Here is a 24,210-nt window from a genome sequence, read left to right as displayed (position 1 = left end):
CATTGCCATATGATTATTTAAATTATTTCCATGATTATTTAAATTATTTCCATGATGTGAAATTTCCTCTAATGAATATGCAGGGTGCAATTAATTATGACAAGGGAGGTGCATATTTAAGATACACTGTATTTTAAAAAAAGAAAGATGATACCAGTAACAAAGGCCCCTTACATTAAGTTCTGATCTTAGGATTCTAGCCAGCGATATTACTTCACTTAATGCAAAAATTGTGTCATTTGCTGATGCCATATTCTTATCTTTTTGAACACCAAAAACTATACTTTCTTTCAGATTTTATACATTGTTGTCTAAGGCTTTACACAAGTAGTTTGGCAACACTGTCTGATTTTATTATCCTGGATATGTGTTGTACTAATAGTTTTACTAGCTGAATGTGAAGTTACTGGAAGGAGCAATTCGAGTCTTTTAACTTTTTCCTTCAGCATCTTGCTGGCTAGGAAAGGAAATAATTTCATACCTTCTCTCTTTTGTCAGCTCTATAATGTTTCCCTTTGGCTTACAGTGAACATATTGGTACCACAGTATTGCGCCAAACTATGCTTAGAAGGGAATAATATTTAAATAGAGGGTATTATAAGGTTTTGCTTTGAAAGAGCAAAATTTGAGTGTTTTTTAATAGATCATATATTACTTTGGAAACATTGTTGGCTAAAGTGCAGGATGGAAAGTCATAAAATGAAATTAGTGTAGTATTTCCAATTCTTCCCTACATTAGATGTGTGAACATTGAAATGTGAAACTAAAATGTGAATATGTTTAGATATTTTTGTTACTTGACTTTTTGGACACATGCATCCCTTCATTCTAAATATTCTGAAATAGAGGAATTCCTTCTGAACTTTTGAGTTTCTAGATAACACTTTTAAAAACAGCATGAATATTATTCCCTGTATTTATGACATGGTATTCTGATATACAAGTTCAGATTTCCCTCCCAAATACTGTTGTATTCTGTGAAATATTCATATCTTTGCAGTTATTGTGAGATTTTTTTAAAAAATAATTCAGTCTTGGTTTGCTTGCAAGCTTTTTAAAAGCAAAAACAGTAATTTATTTGAGATTATAGATTGAGGTATAAACTGAGGGGATTTTCCCATAACTTTAAGGAATGGATTTAACATTATACTGATCATTTTGTACTTTAAAGTTATAGAATTATTTCTTCCACACAGAAATTAGAATAGATTAACCAGCCGTTTCTCTAATCAAACAACCAGGATGTAACAATAAAATAGTAATGGAATGGGCAGAATTATCTATCAGAACACCATGGACAGGATAGTGAGGCTTTGATAGGTGGCTTTTGACTGCAGAATTGGAGTCAAAGTTTTTGTCTTAGAGGCTGGATATGCCTCTTTCAGAGAATAAGTAGAAAGGATGAACTATGCAGTTAGAGTGCCATGGCTCTATTTTAACTAATGTAGTTCTATCCTATTGAAAATAGGATTTGCAGTTTAAAAAGGGGTAATTGAAATTTTCGATCCAAGACCCCTACAGATGCATTGATTATGTAAAGTTCAGCTAAAGTGGAACTACTGTGCTATAATTAGATGGTATGAAAAGGCTCAAGATATTTGCTCATTGGCATGATAACCAGTCAGCTGCCACTGACAACACGAGTAACATGAAACATAATGAAACGCACACTGTCATTCAATTACAAGGTAGACTAATTTACCCAAATTAGTAGCATGATCACCCATGTCCATCCTAAAACTGGGGAATCAGGTTCCAAACCCCTACTCTGTCACTGAGGTCAATAAGAGAGATGTGCCAGGTTCAGATTACCCAACGGGGTTGTTATAAAGATATAAACATGTGGGGAGAACCTTCATATTCTATGGAGGAAGGGCAGAATAAATATATAATCAATGAAAGAAATAACCATGAGAAAAGGAGGTATTGCATCATTGTAAGGAGATATTCTGGGACTCACTATCATTTGAATAGGTTTCATGTTCTATTTCTATAACCTGATGTTCCCTTTGTCATAGAAAAGACAAAGTGGTTTAGTAGATCTGTTATTAAAGGGCATTCATCTTCTGCTATATGTTTGAATAAAGGTAATTTCCCAAAGTTCAGTATGTTCAAATCAGCACGTTGAAAATATTGTCCTTAACCTGACAGGGAAAGATTTTGATTAATTGATGGGTACACTTTAATATGCTCACCGTTTAGAATAGCTTTCAGGGTAAGAAAACATTGCAGAAGTTGATTGAGGTCAAAGGAAATATTAAGCATGCTTGCACTTTGGGGGTTCTGGGTCTAGATTTGTTTTTAATATGGTGAGAGCATAAAGTGATAGTTCTATTTGTTTTCTATTGCTGGGTTTTATTTAAAGTTCTATTTGTTTTCTTTGCTGGGTTTTATTTAAAGTTCACCTTAAAATAAAATATGTAACAAAAAGAAGAATGAGATTTGTTTCTGAGTTGCATCTTAATATTTGTGAAATCGTAGAATCATAGAATCATTGAGTCGGAAGAGACCTCACGGGCCATTCAGTCCAACTCCCTGCCAAGAAGCAGGAAATTGCATTCAAAGCACCCCCGACAGATGGCCATCCAGCCTCTGCTTAAAAACCTCCAAAGAAGGCACCTCCACCATTGTATTTCTTTACAAACTTTGAAAGAATATTGAGATTTTTTAAAAAAAAATGGTTTTCCTGATTATTTCTGTAAATATAGACCCAAGTATGATTTTGAAGACATTTGACAAATTCAAGGGGAAATAGTATACATTTAATTTTAGAACTTCAAATTATGGTCAAGCTGGATAAGCTATAATTGAGTTGTCAATTAAAATTTCTATGCAACAGTAAACAGGTTTATTGTACATTACTCATTTTTCGATCCCCTTCTCTGATGTAGCTTTTCATGGTCAGCTGTCATGCACAAGTCTGGAGCCAGGAATTGCTAGTTTAGGTGGAAACTAAAAAAGATTAGGAACTGACCCAGAAGACCTAGAAAACTGGCCAGAAATCCTGGCCATCAAACAAGACCAGAAGTACAAAATAGATCAGATAGATTGAAACTTTTTCTTCTAGGTAGAGTCAGTGGTGAATCTTCTTTGGGATCAGTGCAGAATGAAACGTTAAGGCAGCTTATGACAATTTGCAGTTCTTGCCTTCCTTCCTTCTAGAATAGGCATGGAGTGACATGTGGCTACTGTAGGAGACCATCATGTTATCCACAAGAACATCCAGTGGCCAAGTAGATAAAAAGCCTCGTGACTTGAAGGTTGGGTTGCTGACCTGAAGGCTGTCAGGTTCGAATCCCACCCGGGGAGAGTGCGGATGAGCTCCCTCTATCAGCTCCAGCTCCATGTGGGGACATGAGAGAAGCCTCCCACAAGGATGGTAAAACATCAAAACATCTGGGCGTCCCCTGGGCAACATCCTTGCAGACGGCCAATTCTCTCACTCCAGAAGCAACTCCGATTGCTCCTGACACGAGAAAAAAAAATCCACAAGAACTGTATTATGGAACACTGGTTCTAAAGAATGAGGCTCAGTTGTTGGTTCTGCATCAGAATAAAATTATTCAGTAGAATGAACACTTTGATAGCAACTCTGTGTGTGTGCATGCAGATATATTTCAGCTTACAGCACAGCTTAGTTTATTATGTGTTTGCTTAATGTGCTGTGTTTATCCCAGAGTGGGACCCAACCTGGCTCAAGGATGAAATTAGTTAAAACCTAACAATACAATAAAAAATTTTTTTAAAACATCTATCCTATCTAGATGCTCTAGAAATTTTGGTCCAAAATTCAAGTCGAAGAACTGGATTGACTTATTGATGGGTCAGCGTGAGTTCTGTTTCTCACCTCTTACCATCCCATTCTTTGAATAGAGCTGCTAAAGAAAAGAGCTTAGTCTATCCCAGGACAACCTAAAAGAAGCACCAACCTTCTCTCTATGCTATGGTGTCACTTCTGGCCTTTCTGAATGCCAGGATGAGCAAATGGCAGTGTTGGCACAAGGTGTGGCTGACCCCCCGATGTAGCATTGGTAGCGTTGGTGCTTTCCCCCTCCATGGGATGATCTTCGATTTATCCATGGGTCATATCAAATCCATAATTTTGGCCCCAAAATTTCCCTTGACTTACATATGAAGTTGACTTATACATGAATATATACAGTAATTTAAACACTATAGATTATTTTAAAAGGGTATGAATATTCAAAATATAAAGCAAGCATGTACCCCAGTATGAAACCTCTTTGAGAGTGATTATGTATTAAAAATCTGTTTGAATAAAACAGCCTTTGCCTCCTGCCAGCTTAGCCTCTAATAGAAAGGCGTGCCAGAGGGTGGGAGCAGTCACTGTGAAGCCTCTCATTCAAGTCTAACCAAGTTTGTGATGGTGACAGGACCAAGAGAAAGCCTTCCCCTGAAGTTCTATGGCTTTGAAGCTATAAGTACAGTTAAAGTTTGGATGAACCTGTTTGTATAGCTCGTTCTGCGGCATTCTCAAAGTAATTCAGTCATTCTGAGTTTTTCTCAAACCTAACAGAATCATCTTACTAATGACCATGTGAACCTATATGAACCATTAACACGAGTATTACAGTATGATGTTGAGAGACTGTGGACCACAGGTTGGATAGAGCCCCCAAACCCACCACAGAAGTTACCTGAGCCCCTTCCATTTTTTAAAAGATGATTTTTAGTTTTCTCAAAACACAAAAATATTGCAGTTACCCTCCAATTCCCCTCATATTCAGTTGGATGCACCAAAATGTATTGTAGAAAGTGATTTGATATTAATTCCAACACATCAAGATGCACTCGTGTGACCTGTGAAGGGGGATTATGGAAGTGAAACTGCCTTCCATGCAGTTGCCCTTCTCTTGCATTCAGGCAATGGACCAGTGAAGAAACTTCCTCTGTAACACATTTCACCTCATTATATACTATAGAGTTAATTTGTCCTGCACATTTTAATGGATTGTGAAGAATCAAATATGTATTATGTACTAGTTTTTGCAGAGCAAAGAAGTATGCAGTCTTAAGCTTTTATTCCTCTATAGTAAGGACATTTCCAAACAAATAATACACAGGAATACTAGTTTGTTATCTTCCTGTCCATTGCATAAATAATTGTTAGTGCCAAAGAAGCTAAAAAGCTGATCTGTGGGATTGAGCCACCTGCAATTTTATCACTCTTGGATCTTCTTGCTTAGAGTGGTATAAAATAATAGCTAAAGTGTGGAAGTTTAGCGTATTCTGTAGGAAGATAGTAAAACTAACTTTATTGCTTGAGGAAGATGCTTAACAATGGCAATACAGAAATATAGGTTGCATATCCCTTATCTGAAATGCCTAGGACTAGAACTGTTTTGGATTTGGATGTGCATATGTATCCATCATGAGATATTTTGGAAGTGGGACCCAAGTTTAAAAATGAAATTCATTTAAGTTTCATATGTACATTATACACATAGACCAAGAGTAATTTTACATATGACATTTTAAAAATGTATGCATAAAACAAAGTTTGTATACACTGAACTACCAGAAAGCAAAATATGGCATTATCTTAGTCACCCATGTGGACAATTTGGGGTTTTGGAGTATTTCAGAATTCTGGATTAGGGATGTTTAACCTATAACCCATTTGCAGAAATTGATCTCTTAGAAAGCGACTGGTTGGATCTGTTAAAGGGAAGAAGGATTGTTGGCTTCTGTGCTGGTATGCAAGCAAGGTGGGAAAAACCAGGATCATTTTTAAAGTTGTAATTTCATGTTTTGCCAAATCAGGAAACTATGATTAACAGCTTCAGAAGGCAGAGTATGAAGCTGTGGTTTGAAAACGGAGTAATTTTGGTTCCAGAATATTAACTCAAGATGCAAATATCAGAACCAGTTTATTGAAACATTTCTTCACAGAGATCCTCAGATTGATCATATAATCCTTTGTTCCTTTACATTATTAGCAAATACACTTTATGGTGAATATTGTGATGAGTTGAAACTTCTCACCCTAACTGAACCTTCTGCAATTTTATCCATGTTGATTTTCCTTAATATTTCAGAGCCATTTATCATTGCATTTAGATGATGCCAATCTGTGCTCCTATTGCTGAAGTTATTTAATAAAGTAATGTGTGTATGGACACATTCTATGGTGTTATTTTGTGATAAAACATTTTTCAGTTGGTTCTGTTGCTTTCTTTTAAGTGATTGAACTAAGCTCTTTTTGTCTATGCAATTTATATATTCCACTGACTGTAATTCCAATTATTTTTCTGCTATGACCTAGGAAGGAGAGAAGAAGCAGACACAGGTCTAACATGCATAGGCCAAGAAGTAGATTAATGCCCCCTTCCATCCCAACTGCCACCACACGGGTCTCAAATGAAGAGAAGAAGCTGACATAGTTTTGACATTACCTAGACCCAAAAACTGATGAAAAGCTCTCATTCCATCCCAACTGCCACTGCCCTGATCTCAAATGTAGAGAATAAGTTAACATCATTTTGACATTACCTAGGCCCAAAAACTGATGAAATACTCTGACTCCATCCCAACTGGCACTGCCATGCACTGGAAGGAGCAAAGTGTAGACAGTATCTGCTAGCCTTAACCCACCCCCACTCTGTCATTTCTCTTTCCTTTTGCGTCATCTTTATTAGTATTGTAAACCTGCAAGCAGGGAATTGTTGTTCTTTTACTTGTAATGTGCCATGTACAGTAATGGTGCTATATAAATAAGTGATGGTAATAATGTTGATGCTGCATAATAGAAATGAGCATTCTAATTTCCCTGACTTAATTTAATGATTTTGTCATCATGGATATGCATTTAAACAGGCCTGTAATGGATATTCCTGTTCCTAATTTGTGTTATCCCAGACCCATATGTTTTTGTCTTTTGTATTTTTGAGTAATGGAATTATCACATTAAAATGGTAGTACTAAAAGCTGTTGTAGTAAATAATTTGTATATGAGAAATAATATTTTCCAAAATCACAAATGGCTATCCAAAGGGGTAATATTAGCTTTTTAATTTTATTTTTGAAGCTTTTTTGTAGGTTGTATTTTTTAGCTACGCACCTATACCTCCATTTTTGGGAGTAAGTCAAATGGAATTAGATAGAATCCATATATAAATGACAGGGAAAAAATATAATGATAGGTAGGATTCATTCAAGATGTATGATATTACTTTATTGAATAGAAAAAGATAATTATTGAACTAGTAAGACCTTTTTCCTAGTACAGATTGATTATCCCTTATTCAGAATTCTGAAATTCACTTGCCCCAAAATTGTAGGTGTGATTGGCTTTCTGATGGTTCAATGTACATAAAGATTGTTTCATGCATACAATTATTAAAAACCTGTGTATAATGTATAAAATTGTCTTTAAGCTATGTATCGAAGGTGAATATGGAACATTACTGCATTTTGTGTTTAGACCTGAGTTCCATCTTCAAGATATCTCAAGATGTTTAGTATTCAAAAATCCTTCCTGCCCCTCAGTCTGAAATTTAGGACACTTCCAGTTTCAAGTATTTCCGATAATGGCTACTCAACCTGTAAAAAGCAAGCAGATATTTACTGTGCAGCACTGACTGTACTTGTTCTTATCCATCATTTTGTCTCATCTGTAAGAGAAAACAAATATTTCTGTGCAGTTTTTGTCTCATCATATTGTGTTCAAAGAAATTTTTATGTACAGTAATACATGGATGTTTTTGGAAATCATTTGTCCCACAAAGTATTGTTTTGTTCCATCAATATGGCCCCATCACTTGATGTTAAGACTGAAACACTCAGGAAACAGTGCTGTGGGTCCATGTTTTGTTGTTCAAAGAAATATTCAGCTACATGGCCATAAGCTAATATGTACATGCAGCATTTTAGACTGTTTCTGAATACATCAAATGATGATTCACACATTCCTTTTGCATTTTTTTCCTTTCCAAGTGTTTTATTTTGGAAACGACTAATTTAAAAAGACATCAGAGATGATTTACTAAGTCAGGTGCTTGCCCAATAAATGATCGAGCTTATATAATGCTGAACTAAAGTGCCATTTAAGCACAAAAAGTGGTGTGTTTCCATGTTTCTTTCTCTATATGTCTAGTCCCCTTTCACAGCCAAAAAACTATGCCTCGTTTTCATTTTCCCAAAACCTGGCTTGTTGTTATGTAAGAAGTGGGAATCATAGTTTAGAACAAAATTAATTAGTTGTATAAACTAGAGGTGTGCATTTTTTCGTTTGCCTTGTTATTCAGATCAAATTCATTAAATTTTGTACTTACGAGGCAATAGCTGATACGTGAGAGTAAGAATAAAAACATACCCCATACTTTTTTGTTTTAGTTTTGTATATCTTGGAAGACTCCCAAAGTCAGTTGTCTTTTCAGTGCAAGGAAGCAAAACAAAGCCAAAAAGACTGCCTTAGTGCCTTGCCATGGAGTGCCAACATTAAGAGCGGGAAAAAGAGAGAGCAGTGTTCACTGGGAACAGCACAGAAGTCTGGGAAATGTAGTTTTGGAAGGGAGGAGCTCTGTGCCAGAGAATTCAAAAGACCCTGCCCTAAACTACAGTTCCCAGAATGCATCAACATTAGAAAATACCAATCAGGGAAGCAGAGAGAAAGAGTTGTCCCTTCCAAAAAACAGCAGCCAGCAAAAGGTCCAAGGAATGGTTGAATCTGCAAAGAGGAGAACTGACGTGTACTTCTAGTAAGTAAATCTCTGTGCTGGGCTGGGAAGAAATCCCTAAATAAATAATCCACATACTATAGGGGAAGCATATTAATTACTTTAGAGGCTAGATGGCCATCTGTCAGTAGAGTTTTGATGTTACCCTTCTGCCTGGAAGAAGGGGGTTGGACTAAATGGCTCTTAGGGGTCCCCTCCAACTCTAGGATTCTATGAAAACGTAGAATTGGTTAATAATTGGTTTCTATTGGTTAGTATGAGAGGCATTCAATGAGATAGCTATTGTGGATTTAAAAACATTTTTGTCAAAATGTTTTTTTAACATTGGGCTAGGGCTAAGTCGTCTGTTACAAATAAACTTTGCTATGAGAATTAAAGGATCTCAAATTCTTCTTTTGTTTACGTTCATTCAAAATGTATATTTTAAGCCTCACTGTAAAATGTCTTTATATAACAAAACATATTTTGGAGAACTACAGAATACAGTAGAGTCTCACTTATCCAACACTCGCTTATCCAACGTTCTGGATTATCCAACGCATTTTTGTAGTCAATGTTTTCAATCTATCATGATATTTTGGTGCTAAATTCGTAAATACAGTAATTACTACATAGCATTACTGCGTATTGAACTACTGTTTCTGTAAAATTTGTTATATAACATGATGTTTTGGTGCTTAATTTGTAAAATCATAACCTAATTTGATGTTTAAAAGGCTTTTCCTTAATCTCTCCTTATTATCCAACATATTCGCTTATCCAACGTTTTGTCGGCCCATTTACGTTGGATAAGTGAGACTCTACGGTATATATGTTCCCTTTGTGCACATTGAGGCAAGGTGAGGGGGGGGGGAGAGAACAGTGCAAACTCCCATAGTTTCTTGAGGATCTAGCCTGCTATTTTGAGATCTTTTGGGGAACTATTATCATAATGTCAAGGTCTTAAAAGTCATCAACAAAATATATGTCAAATTGAAAATTATAAATAACATTGAGTTTGGATTCCATGTATGTTTTATTTTTGTTTTTTAGAATAATTATTACGTTATGTTTCAGTATATGAAATGAACAAAAGATAAACCATTTTGCGTAACCTTGTCAACAAACATGTTTTTTCTTTTTGTTTCATAGACCTCTCATCCATAAAATATGAGATGGCATCATGTGATTCATTCAGCAAGATATCGTTCTACCTCTTTGACAGAGAAAAGGAGCATCTTATGAGGATACCTATGAGGCTACCTGACAACCTCCAAGGCCCCTCACCAAAACATCAGAGCTGCCTAATTTGACAGGTTCTTTTACTCAAAATTTTATCTCTGGATTTACTTGATCCTAATTTCTATCTATCTATTTATTTATTTATTTATTTATTTATTTATTTATTTATTTAAATGAGTTATGTGCTGTATCACAAAATGTAGTTTCAAAGCCCAAGTATATTTTTTCATTTTAATAGTATAAGAACTAATAATCTGATTTTTTAAAAAATGTACACCATCATTTTACCTCTGCTACATTAGGGCTGAGCCAAAAGTTGTTTGGAGAAATTTTCAGTCTAAAATGAGATTTTTATGAGACAGGGTAAAAAAAAATCAAGCAAACTATTTCTCTTTCTCCATTTGAATTCCACAACTTGCTGTCATAGGATGCTAGTTGTTATTTTACCAGTAGTATACTGGTATGAAACCAAACCAGAGTGAAGGAAAGAGTAAGAAACAACACAGCTTGCTTCTCTTTGGTCTGGACTTCTGATCTGTAATCATTGAAGAAAAAATACATTTGCCAGCAGTGAGGGACCTGAATGCCAAAATGCTTGCACTTTATCATCCCTGCTTACCTTTGTCCAGATGTTGAAATCGATTTGTGACTATATCCTGGAAACTTAAAACAAGCAGTTTTCTGAAACATACATATGTATATTGACACACGTAGGTGGGATTCCCTAGCTTACCTGGGATTTCCCTATTTGATTGCCAGAGAAATCCTACAAAGGAAGCTAGAATAAAGTAAATTAAAATGAAAGATACATTTCCCATGACCAGCTAGAAAGCTTAATGAGCATTATGGAGTTGTACCAATATCTGCCAATGGCACTCATATGGTTGTATTTCAACCATACAATGCAGGATATATGGAGCAGAAGAAAGAGTTCTTTAATTCCAGTAGTATTTAGATCCTGTTTTAAAATGAAGATTTTCCTGTTTTTTTTAAATAATTGTATTGGGAAATACATTCGTTTCGAGGAGAAACTGAAAATTACTCTTCCCTGCCTTAACCAAACATCCTTGAGATATAATTCAGTGCACTCTCTGAAAGTCAACTGCAGAGTTTTGAAAACTGGTTGAGTCAAATTTTTTAAAGATTGTTAGACTGGAGTGAAGAAATAAGTTTAACACAGCAAAATAGCACTTTAGTAGTGTAGAAGAAGGAAAAAACACATAATGCCAGACTACCAGAAAGAAGTGTAATCTTTCATACATGCTTAATGTGAATGAGATCATTATATCCCATATCCCCTTCACTCTTGTTCTCTGGTATTATATTTCTTAAAACAAGAATTCAGAATCTTTTTGTATTCTTGAATTCATGTTTGTTCTCACCCAGACAATTACATTTGTCCACTCCTCTGCATGTATTGTGAAGTGCTCACGAACATCTTAATGCTTGTGATTCAGTTCTTCTAGGCACTTCAGTATAGCTCACATTTCTAGACATTGTTTATAAATGTCTGCAAAATTGCAACATCTGATACTGTCTACATTGTGAAATTTTGAGAGAAAGATCTTACTATTACCCCTGCCATTTTGGAATGAATTTAGTGAAAACAATATTATAAGGTGGTTAGACTGGCTTTCTGGAGCACAGACTCAAACTCTTGCATTATTTCTAGGGGTTTTATCCCAAACTCTGATACAACGATGGAGATGTATGGTATGGTTATAATCATAAGCAATAGAAACACAAATGTCAAACTTTTGCAGATGATATAAAATTCCAGGTTATCTCTATGTAATTTTTATAAAAGTCAACTTGGAAGGCTATGGTCACAATCAAAACAATAGTGTAATAGTGTTCAAGAGGAGCTGGTTTTTATTTCATCTCCTGATTTGTTTCATTTTTTATTTCCCCATTCTATCATTTGTTTTTAAAATTTACACCTTAGGTTTGCCACTGCTTTTGAGTGCAGTTGCTTCCACCTTATGTGTATTTTCTGTACATCATGTAGTAATAGTATATTATGGCCTTTTTTCTTTATTACAGTGTCATTGGCATATGAAAAATATTTTAAGAATAACCTTTCCATTTTGAAATGGAAGTGAGTGTTCACAGTATTTTATCTCTTTTGCATTATTTTTATTCCCATTTTTTAGATGGGGAAACTAAGGCTTAAATTTTGTGATACTGAAACTCATTTATGGCTGAGCGTTGAAAGAGAATATAAAGACATAAAGGAATCCAGTAGCACTTTGAAGGCTAACTGATAAAAAGGAAATTTCTAGCATATGCAGTTGCATGTCTGATGAAATGAATTGTAGTCCATGAAGGCTTTTGCTACTGTGTTTTAGGAATTTTTATAATTTTTGCAATTCTTACAGTTTTATCAGTTGGGATTTTATGTGTTGTTTTTATACTTATGTCATTGTTTATGCTTATATACTGTTGTATATATGCGGCACTTGAAGTGCTTGTGTGAGCTGTCCCATGTCCCTTCGGGGAGATGGTGGCAGGGTATAAATAAAGATTATTATTATTATTATTATTATTATTATTATTATTATTACATTTCCTTTTTTCAAAGGTGCTGCAAATTCATGTGCATCTTGGGAGTTCTCAAATAAAGATTTCTCATGCAATAGACCAGTTCTTAGATTAAGAAGACAAATGATATATGAATTGCCCCTCCTTTAGTTCATGAACACCGAATGAAAATGACTCAATTTCATTATTCTCCTGCAAAATTCTACACCTCACATTATAGAATTTAATCAGCATTAACTTCCCTTTATGTTAAAATAAGATTAATTTATATGTAAATACAACTTGGAAGGGTATGCAAATATCTCTGTTTCTAAATGAAAGAAAACATATATTGAGATAAATAGACTTGCCATGAGTGTAAAATGGATTGTAAATTCTTAATAAAGAAGAAAATTAAAGAGATTGTGGGACTTAGTGTTCCACAGTCTGCCTTTATGTTGTATTTCAAGTTCACAGAGAAGGGAACTACATGAATTACCTCACTTGAGAGTCTGTGGCATTTAAGAGAACTTTCTGTTTATTGTATAAACAAGGTTTCTAAGATCACATCAGGGGGTGTTGTGGTTTAGGCTTTTAATATGTTTTTAATCTGTTTTATGGTTTTTAAATGTTAATTTTTGATTAATACTGTTGATGTTGAATTCTATTTCAATGTGTGTATATTTTTGGATTTTAAATTGTATTGGAATGCTATTAATGTAAACTGCTTTGAGTCTCCTTTGTGGAGAGAAAAAATGGTGTATAAATAAACTTAAATAATAATAAGTACTATAGCCTATTCTATCTTTGATTGCTTTTTGATATTTAAAATATTATAAGAGATTACTGCCAGACATGTAACAATATGCATGGTGAAAACAAACAGAAGTTGGGAAAGATCTGAAGTTAACATAGCTTTTGAGCCAGGAAATCAAGAAATATTTAGTTTCTCTTCATAATGTGTATTATTCTAGTAAAAATTCTTCCTCTCTAAAACTGTTTAATTTGACTTTAAAGTGTTACAGAATACTTTTAAGCAAGGTCATTAACCACAAAAATGCTTGCCTAATTTGCTCTATCTGCTAGAATCCTACTGTAAATCTTATTAATGTGTCTGCTACTGTATAAGAAAGAAAGTAATTAAGTTTTATTACTATTGTTCGAAAAACCTGTGTTAGAAAAAGAAAAATTCCCTCAAAAAGTTGTCATAATAAATTGGGATGATGTCTGTTCTCTTTAAAATGCAAATGTCAAATTTGCATGATTTCACTTGAAAGTTAACAAAATTGTAAAACTTTCTATAATTTTCAGTACTCTGATAAGTCCTACTGAAATCCATAAATCTGCATTGTAAAATGCATTCAGTTTGGTTTTCTAGCCTTATAACAGACTCTTTTTTTGTTTTGTTTTAATTTTCCAGGCATGCTGTTTTAAAAAGAAGTCGACACATCTTTCAATGACATTGCTAAAGAACATGAGTTTAGAGTTTTGTGCCTGAGATCCTTTGCACCACTGTTGGGTAAATGAGAAGTGGCTGTGTGATTATGCTGACATCCCAGTATGCATTTGGTAGACCTGTGGTTAACTCGCTCCCTCTCCATGTGTCTGCTCTTACAAAGCTTTGTCCTCATGATACTGTGCTTTCATTCTGCCAGTATGTGCCCCAAAGGTTGCCTTTGTTCCCATTCTGGAGGCTTAAACGTCAGCTGCAGCAATGCAAACCTCAAGGAAATACCCAGAGATCTTCCTCCGGAGACAGTCTTACTTTATTTGGACTCCAATCAGATCACATCCATCCCCAATGAAATTTTCAAGGATTTGCACCAACTGAAAGTCCTCAACTTGTCCAAAAACATTATTGAGTTCATCGACGAACACTCCTTCAAAGGGGTGGCAGAAACCTTACAGATGCTGGACTTGTCTGACAACCGGATCAAAAGCGTGCACAAAAATGCTTTTAACAACCTCAAGGCTAGGGCTAGAATTGCAAACAATCCTTGGCACTGTGACTGCACTCTGCAGCAGGTCTTGAGGAGCATGGCCTCCAACCATGAAACAGCAAACAGTGTCATCTGTAAGACTTCAGATTTAGACGAACATGCCGGGAGGCCATTCCTTAATGCTGCCGACGCTGACCTCTGTAACCTTCCTAAAAAGACTACTGATTATGCCATGCTTGTCACCATGTTTGGCTGGTTCACCATGGTGATCTCTTATGTAGTTTACTACGTGCGGCAAAATCAAGAGGATGCACGCAGGCACCTTGAGTACTTGAAATCCCTGCCAAGCAGGCAAAAGAAACCAGAGGAAGCAGATGATATTAGCACTGTCGTATAGTGCCCAGAACCACAGGCATCACTGGAGATGGAGGTTAGATGCAAAGGACACAGAGGCCAGATGTTTACTTCTAACATTCGTTGTAAACCTGTAAGACTTTTTCAAATTAAACTGAATTCTACCACTGTCAAAATTTCTAACAAAAACAAGTTTTCTGTTCTGGGTGATACAGTACACCTTTATTGTTTCTCTGGTGATATTCTAAACCAAGTAAACTAATATGTAAACATTAGTTTAGACCCATTCCACTCTTTAATAATGAAATTTATTTTTTTAATTTAAAACCAAATAAAAGCTTAACTTTGAACCATGTAAATACTGAGTAGTTTATTAATCCAAAGCTTTGCCTGATTAGTTAATTGTGTTTGTGTGAGAGAGATAGAAAGGGAGATTGAGAGATAGGCAGGGAACTATATCAAAGGAGTGTAGAGACGAGAAATAGTATGATACATAATAGAATGTGCTCATCCAGAAAAATTTTACCAAATCTAAGTGGGTGGAAAAAAAAACATTATGCCATGCTTGTCACACTAAGGAAAAATGTGTTTCCCAAACCACAGAGCATCAGTTGCACATGATGCAACTGGATTCAGATCAGTTCACATACCCTTCTTCCTGCTTCCAGAAAGCTAAAGAGCTTTTGAAATATTGGAAGTCATATGTGATGCAAGCACATGGAGAGTCGGGGCTATCTTGGATGGACACCAACATTCAGAAAAGGTAAGAAGTATATGAATTGTAAAAGGGTATTGATTGTGTGTTATCGAAGGGATGTTCTGATCCTTTCTTGGCAGCAAATTCTCAAAATCTCAAGGTACTTTCTGCAATACTACATCATAAATGGTTGTGACACATATTTGAGACCGATATTAGAAATATTATTGTTTTAGTTCTGCAGAACTTTCTGAGACTGTCCTGTGGAAATGCCTTTTCAGGTGAACATAAACTGAACTCTCACAAACCCAAAATCTCCAAATAGCTCCCTAGCTACTGCATTAACAATTTTCTTCTTGCCTCTTGATACTGTCTCAGCCACACAGTCCATTCTTCCCACCTCACATATTCTGGTTCCTCAAAATTCTACACATCCTCTTTTATTTACTCTGTTTATACCCCGCCTTCTCTACCCTGCAGGGGACTCAAGGCAATTATTCCATGCCTTAAAACATATACAATTTAAGAATTAAAATTGAGATTAAAATCAGACATATTAAACATTTAAAAACATTACAATACAAAAGTTAGAAGATGCAGTCAAATTCTGCTATTACTACAACCCATGCCTAACATTCTGATGAATAAATCTCAATGTTCTTTCAGTACTTCTAATTTATAGCAAAAGGCACACATGTTTCTTTGTATTTTTGTGTAAAAGTCGCATGCTGTGTCCTAAACCATTGTTTTAGAAATATGCTTCAGTTGTGAAAATATAGATGACTGAAATGAAGGAACAGTAATAGCATTTTCTGACATTATTTCCAGATAGTTTGTGTGTGGAATGTATTATCTTCCTGTCATCTTGGTTCAGTTTATTTTAATGATTTGAATTACAGAATCAACTGAAGACAGTTTCGGAAGCTTATATCACTGAAGAAGACATCAACTTCGGAAATACATTGTTATAGCTTGAAAGAAGGGATTTTTTTCATACTTCCATATTGAATTAATGTTTCAAAACACATTATTTTACCAAGATATATTATTTGACCATCATAAGTGTAAAAAACTGTTTATAAATCTGTACAGTTTTAGTTTTATTGAGTTTAGAGCAAACTTTAAATATTGATTGGAAAAAAAAGTAAATCAGCTGTGTACTTGTTGCATCCTCTATGTTTTGGATCATTGCAATACTCATTGGAATTAGAATCATGTAGTAGACATCCATGGGGATGCTCTGGTCAGGGGAAGGGAATTGTTGCTTCTTGCTGTCATATTGTATATAATGTTCAAAGAACTTTATTTAAAACTTGCACTGGCTCTTGTGCCTAATAGTTGCTCAGGTTTCTGCTCATCCATACCTGCAGTTCAAACTGACAGAGCAAAATGTTCAAACAACAGAGCAAAACAGACAGAGCAAAACAGTTCAAACAACAGAGCAAAATGATTCAGGAACTTTGATGCTGGCTCCCCAGTCTTCCCACAATAATAGAGATGCCCAATTAAGATTTGATTTATTTATGGTCCCATAAAAAAGGAGATCTCAAAGCATGTTGTCAGCACATATATTGGAACTTGTGGATAAGTAGCTGGATTAGACAGTAGCAAGACATTGATGACTTGCTCTACAGTTCTTCTCAATCCTAAATACAGGCATATGTTGATTGGAGCAGATGGAAATTGAAATACTCTGGAAGACCAGAGGAAACTATAGTATCTATCCCTACTGCACAGGTGATGTATCTGTTGGCTTAAAATAGAACCAAAGCTCAATGTTGACCCAAGTTCTCAATCTTACACTAGTGCAAGTATCATGATGCAAGCTGCACTGGATATATGGAGTATAGATATCTCAATATAAGCAGTGCCTCCTATATTGTATGCCACAGGAGCAATGCTTTGAAAAACAAGTAAATTGAAGAGTATCCTTTCAGTAGCTTGCCAGTGTTTCTTGGCTTAATTCCCCGTCTTTTCCCAAACATTCTTTACTCCTCTGAGATCTACAAAGAAGATCTGGTGGGCATGGATTGGACTCAAAGTGTTGATTTGAAAAATGGACGTGTCATAATTGAAAGGAAGGTAAAGTGTATTTCCCATTTCAGGTGCAGAAAGTTGCTACATCCAAAACTGGTACTTCATAACTTTAGAACTACAGTATGGAATTTAAAAAACTACAATGTCATTCCTCCCTCACCCATTACCATATCTCATATTAGAAACCTAATGCTCTATTCAGAGCCATGTGTGAGTTAGACATATCTCTTTTTACCAGGCTTGGAATTTAATTAAACTGTTCTAAAATAGAAATGGAGATGAGCTTTTGTATTCTCTGAACAAAACTGAAAGATGTGTTTTGCCTTGAGAATAACCTAAAAATGTCTTTTTTGTTGTTGTTCAATGTGTGTGGGGGAGGAGAGGTTCCTAATTTCTTTAGCTATTTGAGAGTAAATGTTCTGTAAATGAAGAGGTAGAATTAGAATTGGAGCAGGATAATGAAATATCACAAAGGGTCCTATTTGGCGAAAAGGTGAAGTCATTGCAGTTTGTCAGTGGATTTTTCTTTAGTTATCTTCTATAAGAAGTGAGAGTTTGAGACCATGTGGAATTTGTTCAGGTTTTCCAGCACATTGAGATGGATGGCATGGAAGGCTTGAACATAGTGGGAAGGATAGTTTCACTGGATGGTCTTCAACAAAGTTTACTTTCTGTTTTGTTTGTAGCAGTAAAATGAGTGTTATAATGACTTGCTCCTTAATATAATAACATTCTTCTATTTGAAATGAGTATAGCTACTTAATGATACAGCTGTGTATATAAAAGGATCCTGTTGAGATTAATTTTCATGGGGACACACTGAAAATGAAAATGTATCAGACTTTTGTGGCGTTTTCTCTTGGACTTGAAATAAATGAGGGGGTATATTGAGGATGGTGTTGGACGCCATAAGACAGAAACTACAATTAGTTTAGTTTTATATGCAAACAGGTATAGACTAGTTTCAAGTCATAATCTTAAGAAATATTTTCTCCCATATATTTTTCATAAATTTCAGTGTCAAATGCCTGCTCCCTATTCTAATTTATAGCATGTCATTTGCCAGAAGGAAGTGTTAAAATGTAACTCTCATCAGTATGAAATGAAATACAAAAATTTCTGAATGTTACCCAAAAAACAGTTCTTGTTTTGTTTTGTTTGTTGAAAACTACCTCCTGAACTTCTGGTGTATTGTAAAATTATGTGCTCTTTTGCTCTCCTCCTCCCCTTAGGGAAATCTATCATTATCCCAAACTCAAGTATCTTTGCGATTGTGCTGATTTAAGGCACTTACCATGGTTACAATGATGTAGATGCAAGACAGTGAGTTTCTCAATAGTGGAGAAATCTCCCTGGAGGTTACAGTATTTGGATCGCTATTTCTTCTTGTTTTCTGAAAGAGAAATAACTATATGGCATTTTGTTTTCTTGGACAATTTGCTGACAGTTCCCAGCATCATCTAAAGCTTTTTATTTTCAATCATAAAGGGTTTTTTTATTGCAACAGAAAAGTCCTAAAGGGTCTTTTTCATCTGAGGTTTTCTTTGGGAAATCCTCCACAAACTATAATTCAAAGTCTTCTGCAATAGAGAGTATTTTCCCCTTTTTAACAAAGAGGCTCTATGCTCTAAGAACACTAAATCCCATCTGAATTTTTGAAACTAAGCAAGGCGAACCACCAATGAATACCATCTGCTTCAGACTATATTTCAAAGGAAGGAGCTGGTAAAACAATCTCTCAGTATCCCTTGCCTAAGAAAACTTTGAAATTCATGGTGCTGCCCTAAGACAACAGGCAACTTATACACACATTCCCCTCACAATACAGTGTCCCTCCATTGTAAAAGAGAAGTTCTGCCCTCCTCCAGTAAAAATACTTCTATGAATAATATGGGCTATTAAAAGACCAATAAATGAGCAAATCAAGTCTGAACTGTCCCTAGAATGAGAAGACGTGGCTCAATAGAAAGGAGTAGGAAAAGAGGATCACATTCCAGATGGATAGACTCAAGATTTCAACAGGGCTGCTGAAGATGACTTGGAGGTCTTTCATTCATGGGCTCCTTGACTACTTGGAGGCCTCTCATTCATAGGTCACCATAAATCAAAGTCAGCTTAATGGCAGTTAACAGCAACTCTGTCCTGTAGTAAATAGCCTCAGTCCCCTCCACTGCAATAGAGGAAGCATGCCCACACTTCCCTTCAGTGGAGGATTTTTTCTCCCCTACTGTAATAAAGGAACTCTGTCTCTGCTTTGCAGAAGTCTAGAGGAATCCATAGGATGTTGACCCAACAATCGGGATTGAATCAAAGAGCCATCATTGTGTAGTCTTAAAAGAGACCAAGGGTGAAGAGAGAGAAAATGGAATTTCATCTTGGCTGTCTTCAAGGACATTTATACCTTCTGTTGGATAGCAGTGTTACAGAAACACTGGAGACAACACAAAAAAGTGAGAAAAGTTGATTTAGAATCAGTCGTATTTTTTCTGGCTGAATATATAGTTTTTCATATGGTGGGTTGTGAAACTGAATTAGGAAAGCATTTAAAATATTCAAGGCCAGTATCAACTGCCAAGTTGAGATATCGCTCCTAGCAAAGCTGATGGACTATTGAAGTAATCAAACATCTATCCCAGATCTCTCACACTGCAGATATATCCTATTGCTAAAGAGGATTAAATCTCTAGATAGCTCCAGTTTTAGGTTCAATCAAATCCATTTAATATTTACTGCTTACAGGATTTAAACATTAAGAACCTTTACAAGCTGCAAGTCATAGCTTTCTTTTTGGAAAGAGGGAAAATAAATAAACCAGAATTGTCTTATTCTGTTGGCAATTGTAGCCCAATGTATCTTGTAGACTGTAGCATTCAGAGATGTAGCACAGATAAAACTGTGAATGTGAGTTATATTCTGATAATCTCTGCAGGTGCATCTACACACTGAATCCGTGCTATGAAATCATGGGAGCTGTAGTCTTAAAAGGTTGGTGCCTCACCAAGCTACAAATCCTGGGATTCCACAACATGTACCATTCAGGGTATTGCATGCAAGGCCAATCGAGTTGTGGTTCATGGCTTTCATGTCAATGAGACAATGACTCTCCTATATGTTTTTACTCAAAACTCGGAGGGAACCATGCTCCACACATAACTCATTGGTTTTCAACTTTTGGCTGAGGATCCACAAACTGTTGCACTCTGAATTGACATGAGACACCATAGGCACCAGTGCCTTTTCAGCTTTCTTTTTAGAAGGGCAAAAGAATGACTAGTTTGAAAAAAGGACAAGAGTAGATTGCACACAGGTGGGAATTCTGCATACGTCTTGTGGTGAGAAAGTTCATTACTTCACCCCTTCCTTCTTAGCAAAGCATGGTGCCTCTGAGCCCAATTTCCACTGTTATATGCTGTTTTGGGGACAAAAAATACTGCTAAAAGTCTCAAAAATGACTAGGAGTAATGAAATATCACTTTTGAGTACCCAAAGTAGAAGTGGCACTGGTGTTGGGCTCCTGGGCTTTCAACTGAACCAAAGTGATGTCCACCCCCCGAAATACAGGAAGACTATCTTTTCTCACCTCTACATGGTAAACTGGCTATGAAAGGTGGAGGGTCCTGTAATCTTCCCTATCTATTCATTATAAAGAGGCAATCAGTAAAGGTGACCAAAGTCCAGAAATAATTTAAATTGGGTTCCCTGTTGAACTTTTGACTTAAATGGAAATCCAGGGTCTGCCTGAATTGAAATGACCATAACTCGGGGGTGTTGTGTGGTTTCTGGGTTGTTTGGCCATGTTCTAGCAGTATTTTCTCCTGGCGTTTCACTTGTATCTTTATTATTTATTTATTTATTTATTATTCAAACTTATATAATAATAATAATAATAAAACTTTATTTATATACCGCCCTATCTCCCAGATGGCCCCACTCTCCTAGGGCTCGGGGTGGCTTACAAGAACAGGCTAAAATCTAACAATTTAAAAACATCCTAAAAGCATCTTTTAAAAACATCAATAACAGAAATCTGTGGTTGGCATCTTTAGAGGAAGATGTAGCTGAAACATCAGGAAAAAATGCTGCTGGAACATGGCCAAACAACCCAGAAACCACACAACACCCCTGTGATTCTGGCCGTGAAAGCTTTTGACAATACATTGACCATAATTCACTTCATGAGTCATGTCTCAGTGGAAAGCAACCAGACTGAAGTAGGCAAGGTTTTCAAGCACCATCTGTGCTACTTCTCCCCTTCCCTCATCTCTGTAGCAGAGATGCCAAAACTGATGACTCTAATGCCTTTTGCTTTAAAGGCTAACAATATAATTAATACAGCAGGAGATAGAGATGTGAGGAATACTAACCCTCACCAAGAACGGGGTGTATCCGACTGGTCTGTTGAAGAAAAAAAGATAAGAATTTTCACACTTCAGTACTTCGTTGAGAATATTTCAGTTGCACAAAAAACCCAGTGGTTTTCTTGCACAGAAAACATGAGCAAAACAAAGCATACACCTGTTTTATGTACCAAAATTGTTGCTTTTATTCAGAGAACACAGGTATGTATTTTTGCAAAGTGGGCAATTTTAGCACAGTTTGCACAATTTTAGAGACTTCTTCCTGTATGCAGATGATGCTGTGGATTCTGGCAGCTGGAGCAGACCCCCCCCAGAGGACATCAGTGTTTGGAGGGTGGATTGTACAAGAGAAGGCAATCCTGTAGGTAACCTGAACCCAATCGATGTAGGACTTTAAAGATCAAAACCAAGACTTTGTACTTTGTCCTGAAACTAATTGGCCAGTGGGGTGATTTTTAGTATAAGTGTAATATGTTTACTCCTGGATGTTTCTGTAACCAATCTGGCTGCTGTATTTAGGACCAACTGGAGTTTACGAACTTGATACAAAGGTAGCCCAATGTGAAGCACACTGCATTAGTCCAACCTTGAGATTATCAGTGCATGCACTACCATTTTTAGGTCCACCGGATCTAGGAAGGGGAGCAGCTGGCATATCAACTGAAGCTGATAATAAGCACTCCTGACCGTCACAGCTACCTGGGGTGACGTTTGGAAAGATGGATCCAGGAGCTCTTTTGTTTTTTCGTGTCGGGAGCAACCGGAGTTGCTTCTGGAGTGAGAGAATTGGCCGTCTGCAAGGACGTTGCCCAGGGGACGCCTGGATGTTTTTGATGTTTTTACCATCCTTGTGGGAGGCTTCTCTCATGTCCTCGCATGGAGCTGGAGCTGATAGAGGGAGCTCATCCACACTCTCCCCAGGTGGGATTCGAACCTGGCAGCTTTCAGGTCAGCAACCCAACCTTCAAGTCACTTAGTCCACTACGCCATCTGGGGGCTCCAGGAGCTCTTCTAAGTGGAGTGTAACCCCACCCAGGACTGGTTGATACTTCCATCCCCACATTAGGATCCTTAATAGCAAGCACCTCTGTTTTGTCTGGATTCAGTTTCAACTTGTTTTTCTTCATCCAGCCCATTACACACTATCCTTAGCTGAGGCTGTTTTTGAAGGCATTGAGAAATTTATTGGAGGAGCTACTGAGGATTGGGGTCAGTATGTGCAAATTCAGAGATGGTTGTATAGAAAAATTGTAGCTTTTGTGTGTGCTCTTTTTGAGGATTTGCACAGAAATCTGTTTATTACACACAAAATACATACTTTCTGCCTGGAGACATGTTTTGTATTCAGGAAAGCTATGTATTTTGTGGCAAACAGGGCTTGAAAAATACACAGAAAGCATGTATTCATACATAGTGGGGAGAAAATGGCTGAAATTATTTTGTCTTACAGGACTGAAGTACATGAAAATTTGCATCCTTATCAGGAGACACAGCCTTTCTCTCTCTAGATAGGCAAGCCAGGGTCTAGCTACATGCTTAGATTAAAAAGTGGGATATTCTAAACACCTCCATTTATTGTCTGGCTCAGCTCACAGACTTGGCAGCACCTTTTCTGGCTTCTTGGCAGCTTGCTCACTGATTCTAATCAGTGATGTGTGATTTTTCTTCATTACCTTCACAGTCTCTGGTTTTAAAATTGTAATGTTCAGGTTCCTGTATTCCTTTCAGGAGTGTTAAAATCGGTGAGTCTCTCTCTATCCCCATCTGTGTCTCTGTATGTATTTTAAATAAGTTGGCATTGGCAGATCAGTATTGGTAAACTTAAGGTACACAGGCCAGAATTCTATTGAGATTAAACTCTAGCAGTTGCTACTCTTCTGGTGTTGTCCAGCAATGGTGAGGAAAGGCAGACAATTTCTGTATTTTCTGGAGACTTTTCCTTCATGGCTGTAGTGCCATTGCTTTTGTTCTTCCTACCGGCATCACATACACCATGGGAGTTCATCAACAGTGTTCCATTCTCATTAATTTTCTGCTTCGTCATTCAATTATCTCTTCTTCAGCTTATGAAGCCATTTTCCACTATTCTGGTATCCTCATACCTAGGGAAGTCTTGCTAGTGGATGCAAGGCAGCAGTTTAGAAAGGGCAAAAAATTCATTTTAATGTAGGTGCATTTCATGTTGTAACTAATTTGGTACTGAGACATGCTTTATTATTTTTCCCACATTTACATCAAACTGCTTTATGATAATATTTACTGGTCCCAAACACAAATTGAATATAATGTCTAGGACCCACTAAACCTGTTAGTGGGATGTAAATTTCTGCCAGTTTCTTTTGAAGGCGCAAAGGAAGGACCGATGTAGAAAAGTCAGGGAATGA

The 24,210-nt window shown here is 36.4% G+C and overlaps 1 protein-coding gene across 3 annotated transcripts in view; it reads left to right on the top strand.

Moving 5' to 3' along the window:
* Positions 1-15,093, top strand: part of lrrc3b (leucine rich repeat containing 3B) — a 70,603-nt gene extending 55,510 nt beyond the window's left edge. For 2 of the 3 annotated variants that reach the window (XM_062983958.1, XM_062983959.1), the window contains 2 exons: positions 9,831-9,994; positions 13,861-15,093. In XM_062983958.1, the coding sequence (XP_062840028.1) occupies positions 14,001-14,777 (777 nt within the window). In that variant the 5' untranslated portion in view covers positions 9,831-9,994; positions 13,861-14,000 and the 3' untranslated portion in view covers positions 14,778-15,093. Of the gene's footprint in view, positions 1-8,381; positions 8,721-9,830; positions 9,995-13,860 lie in introns of those variants that run through there. The other variant, XM_003226450.4, reaches the window with a different exon arrangement.
* The last annotated feature ends 9,117 nt before the right edge of the window (positions 15,094-24,210 follow it).

The sequence above is a fragment of the Anolis carolinensis genome, chromosome 6, assembly GCF_035594765.1.
Source record: "Anolis carolinensis isolate JA03-04 chromosome 6, rAnoCar3.1.pri, whole genome shotgun sequence".
In the NCBI taxonomy this organism is placed as follows: Eukaryota; Metazoa; Chordata; class Lepidosauria; order Squamata; family Dactyloidae; genus Anolis; species Anolis carolinensis.
The sequence above is the reverse complement of the archived record's forward strand: the minus strand, read 5'-3'. Positions and strand labels throughout refer to the sequence as shown.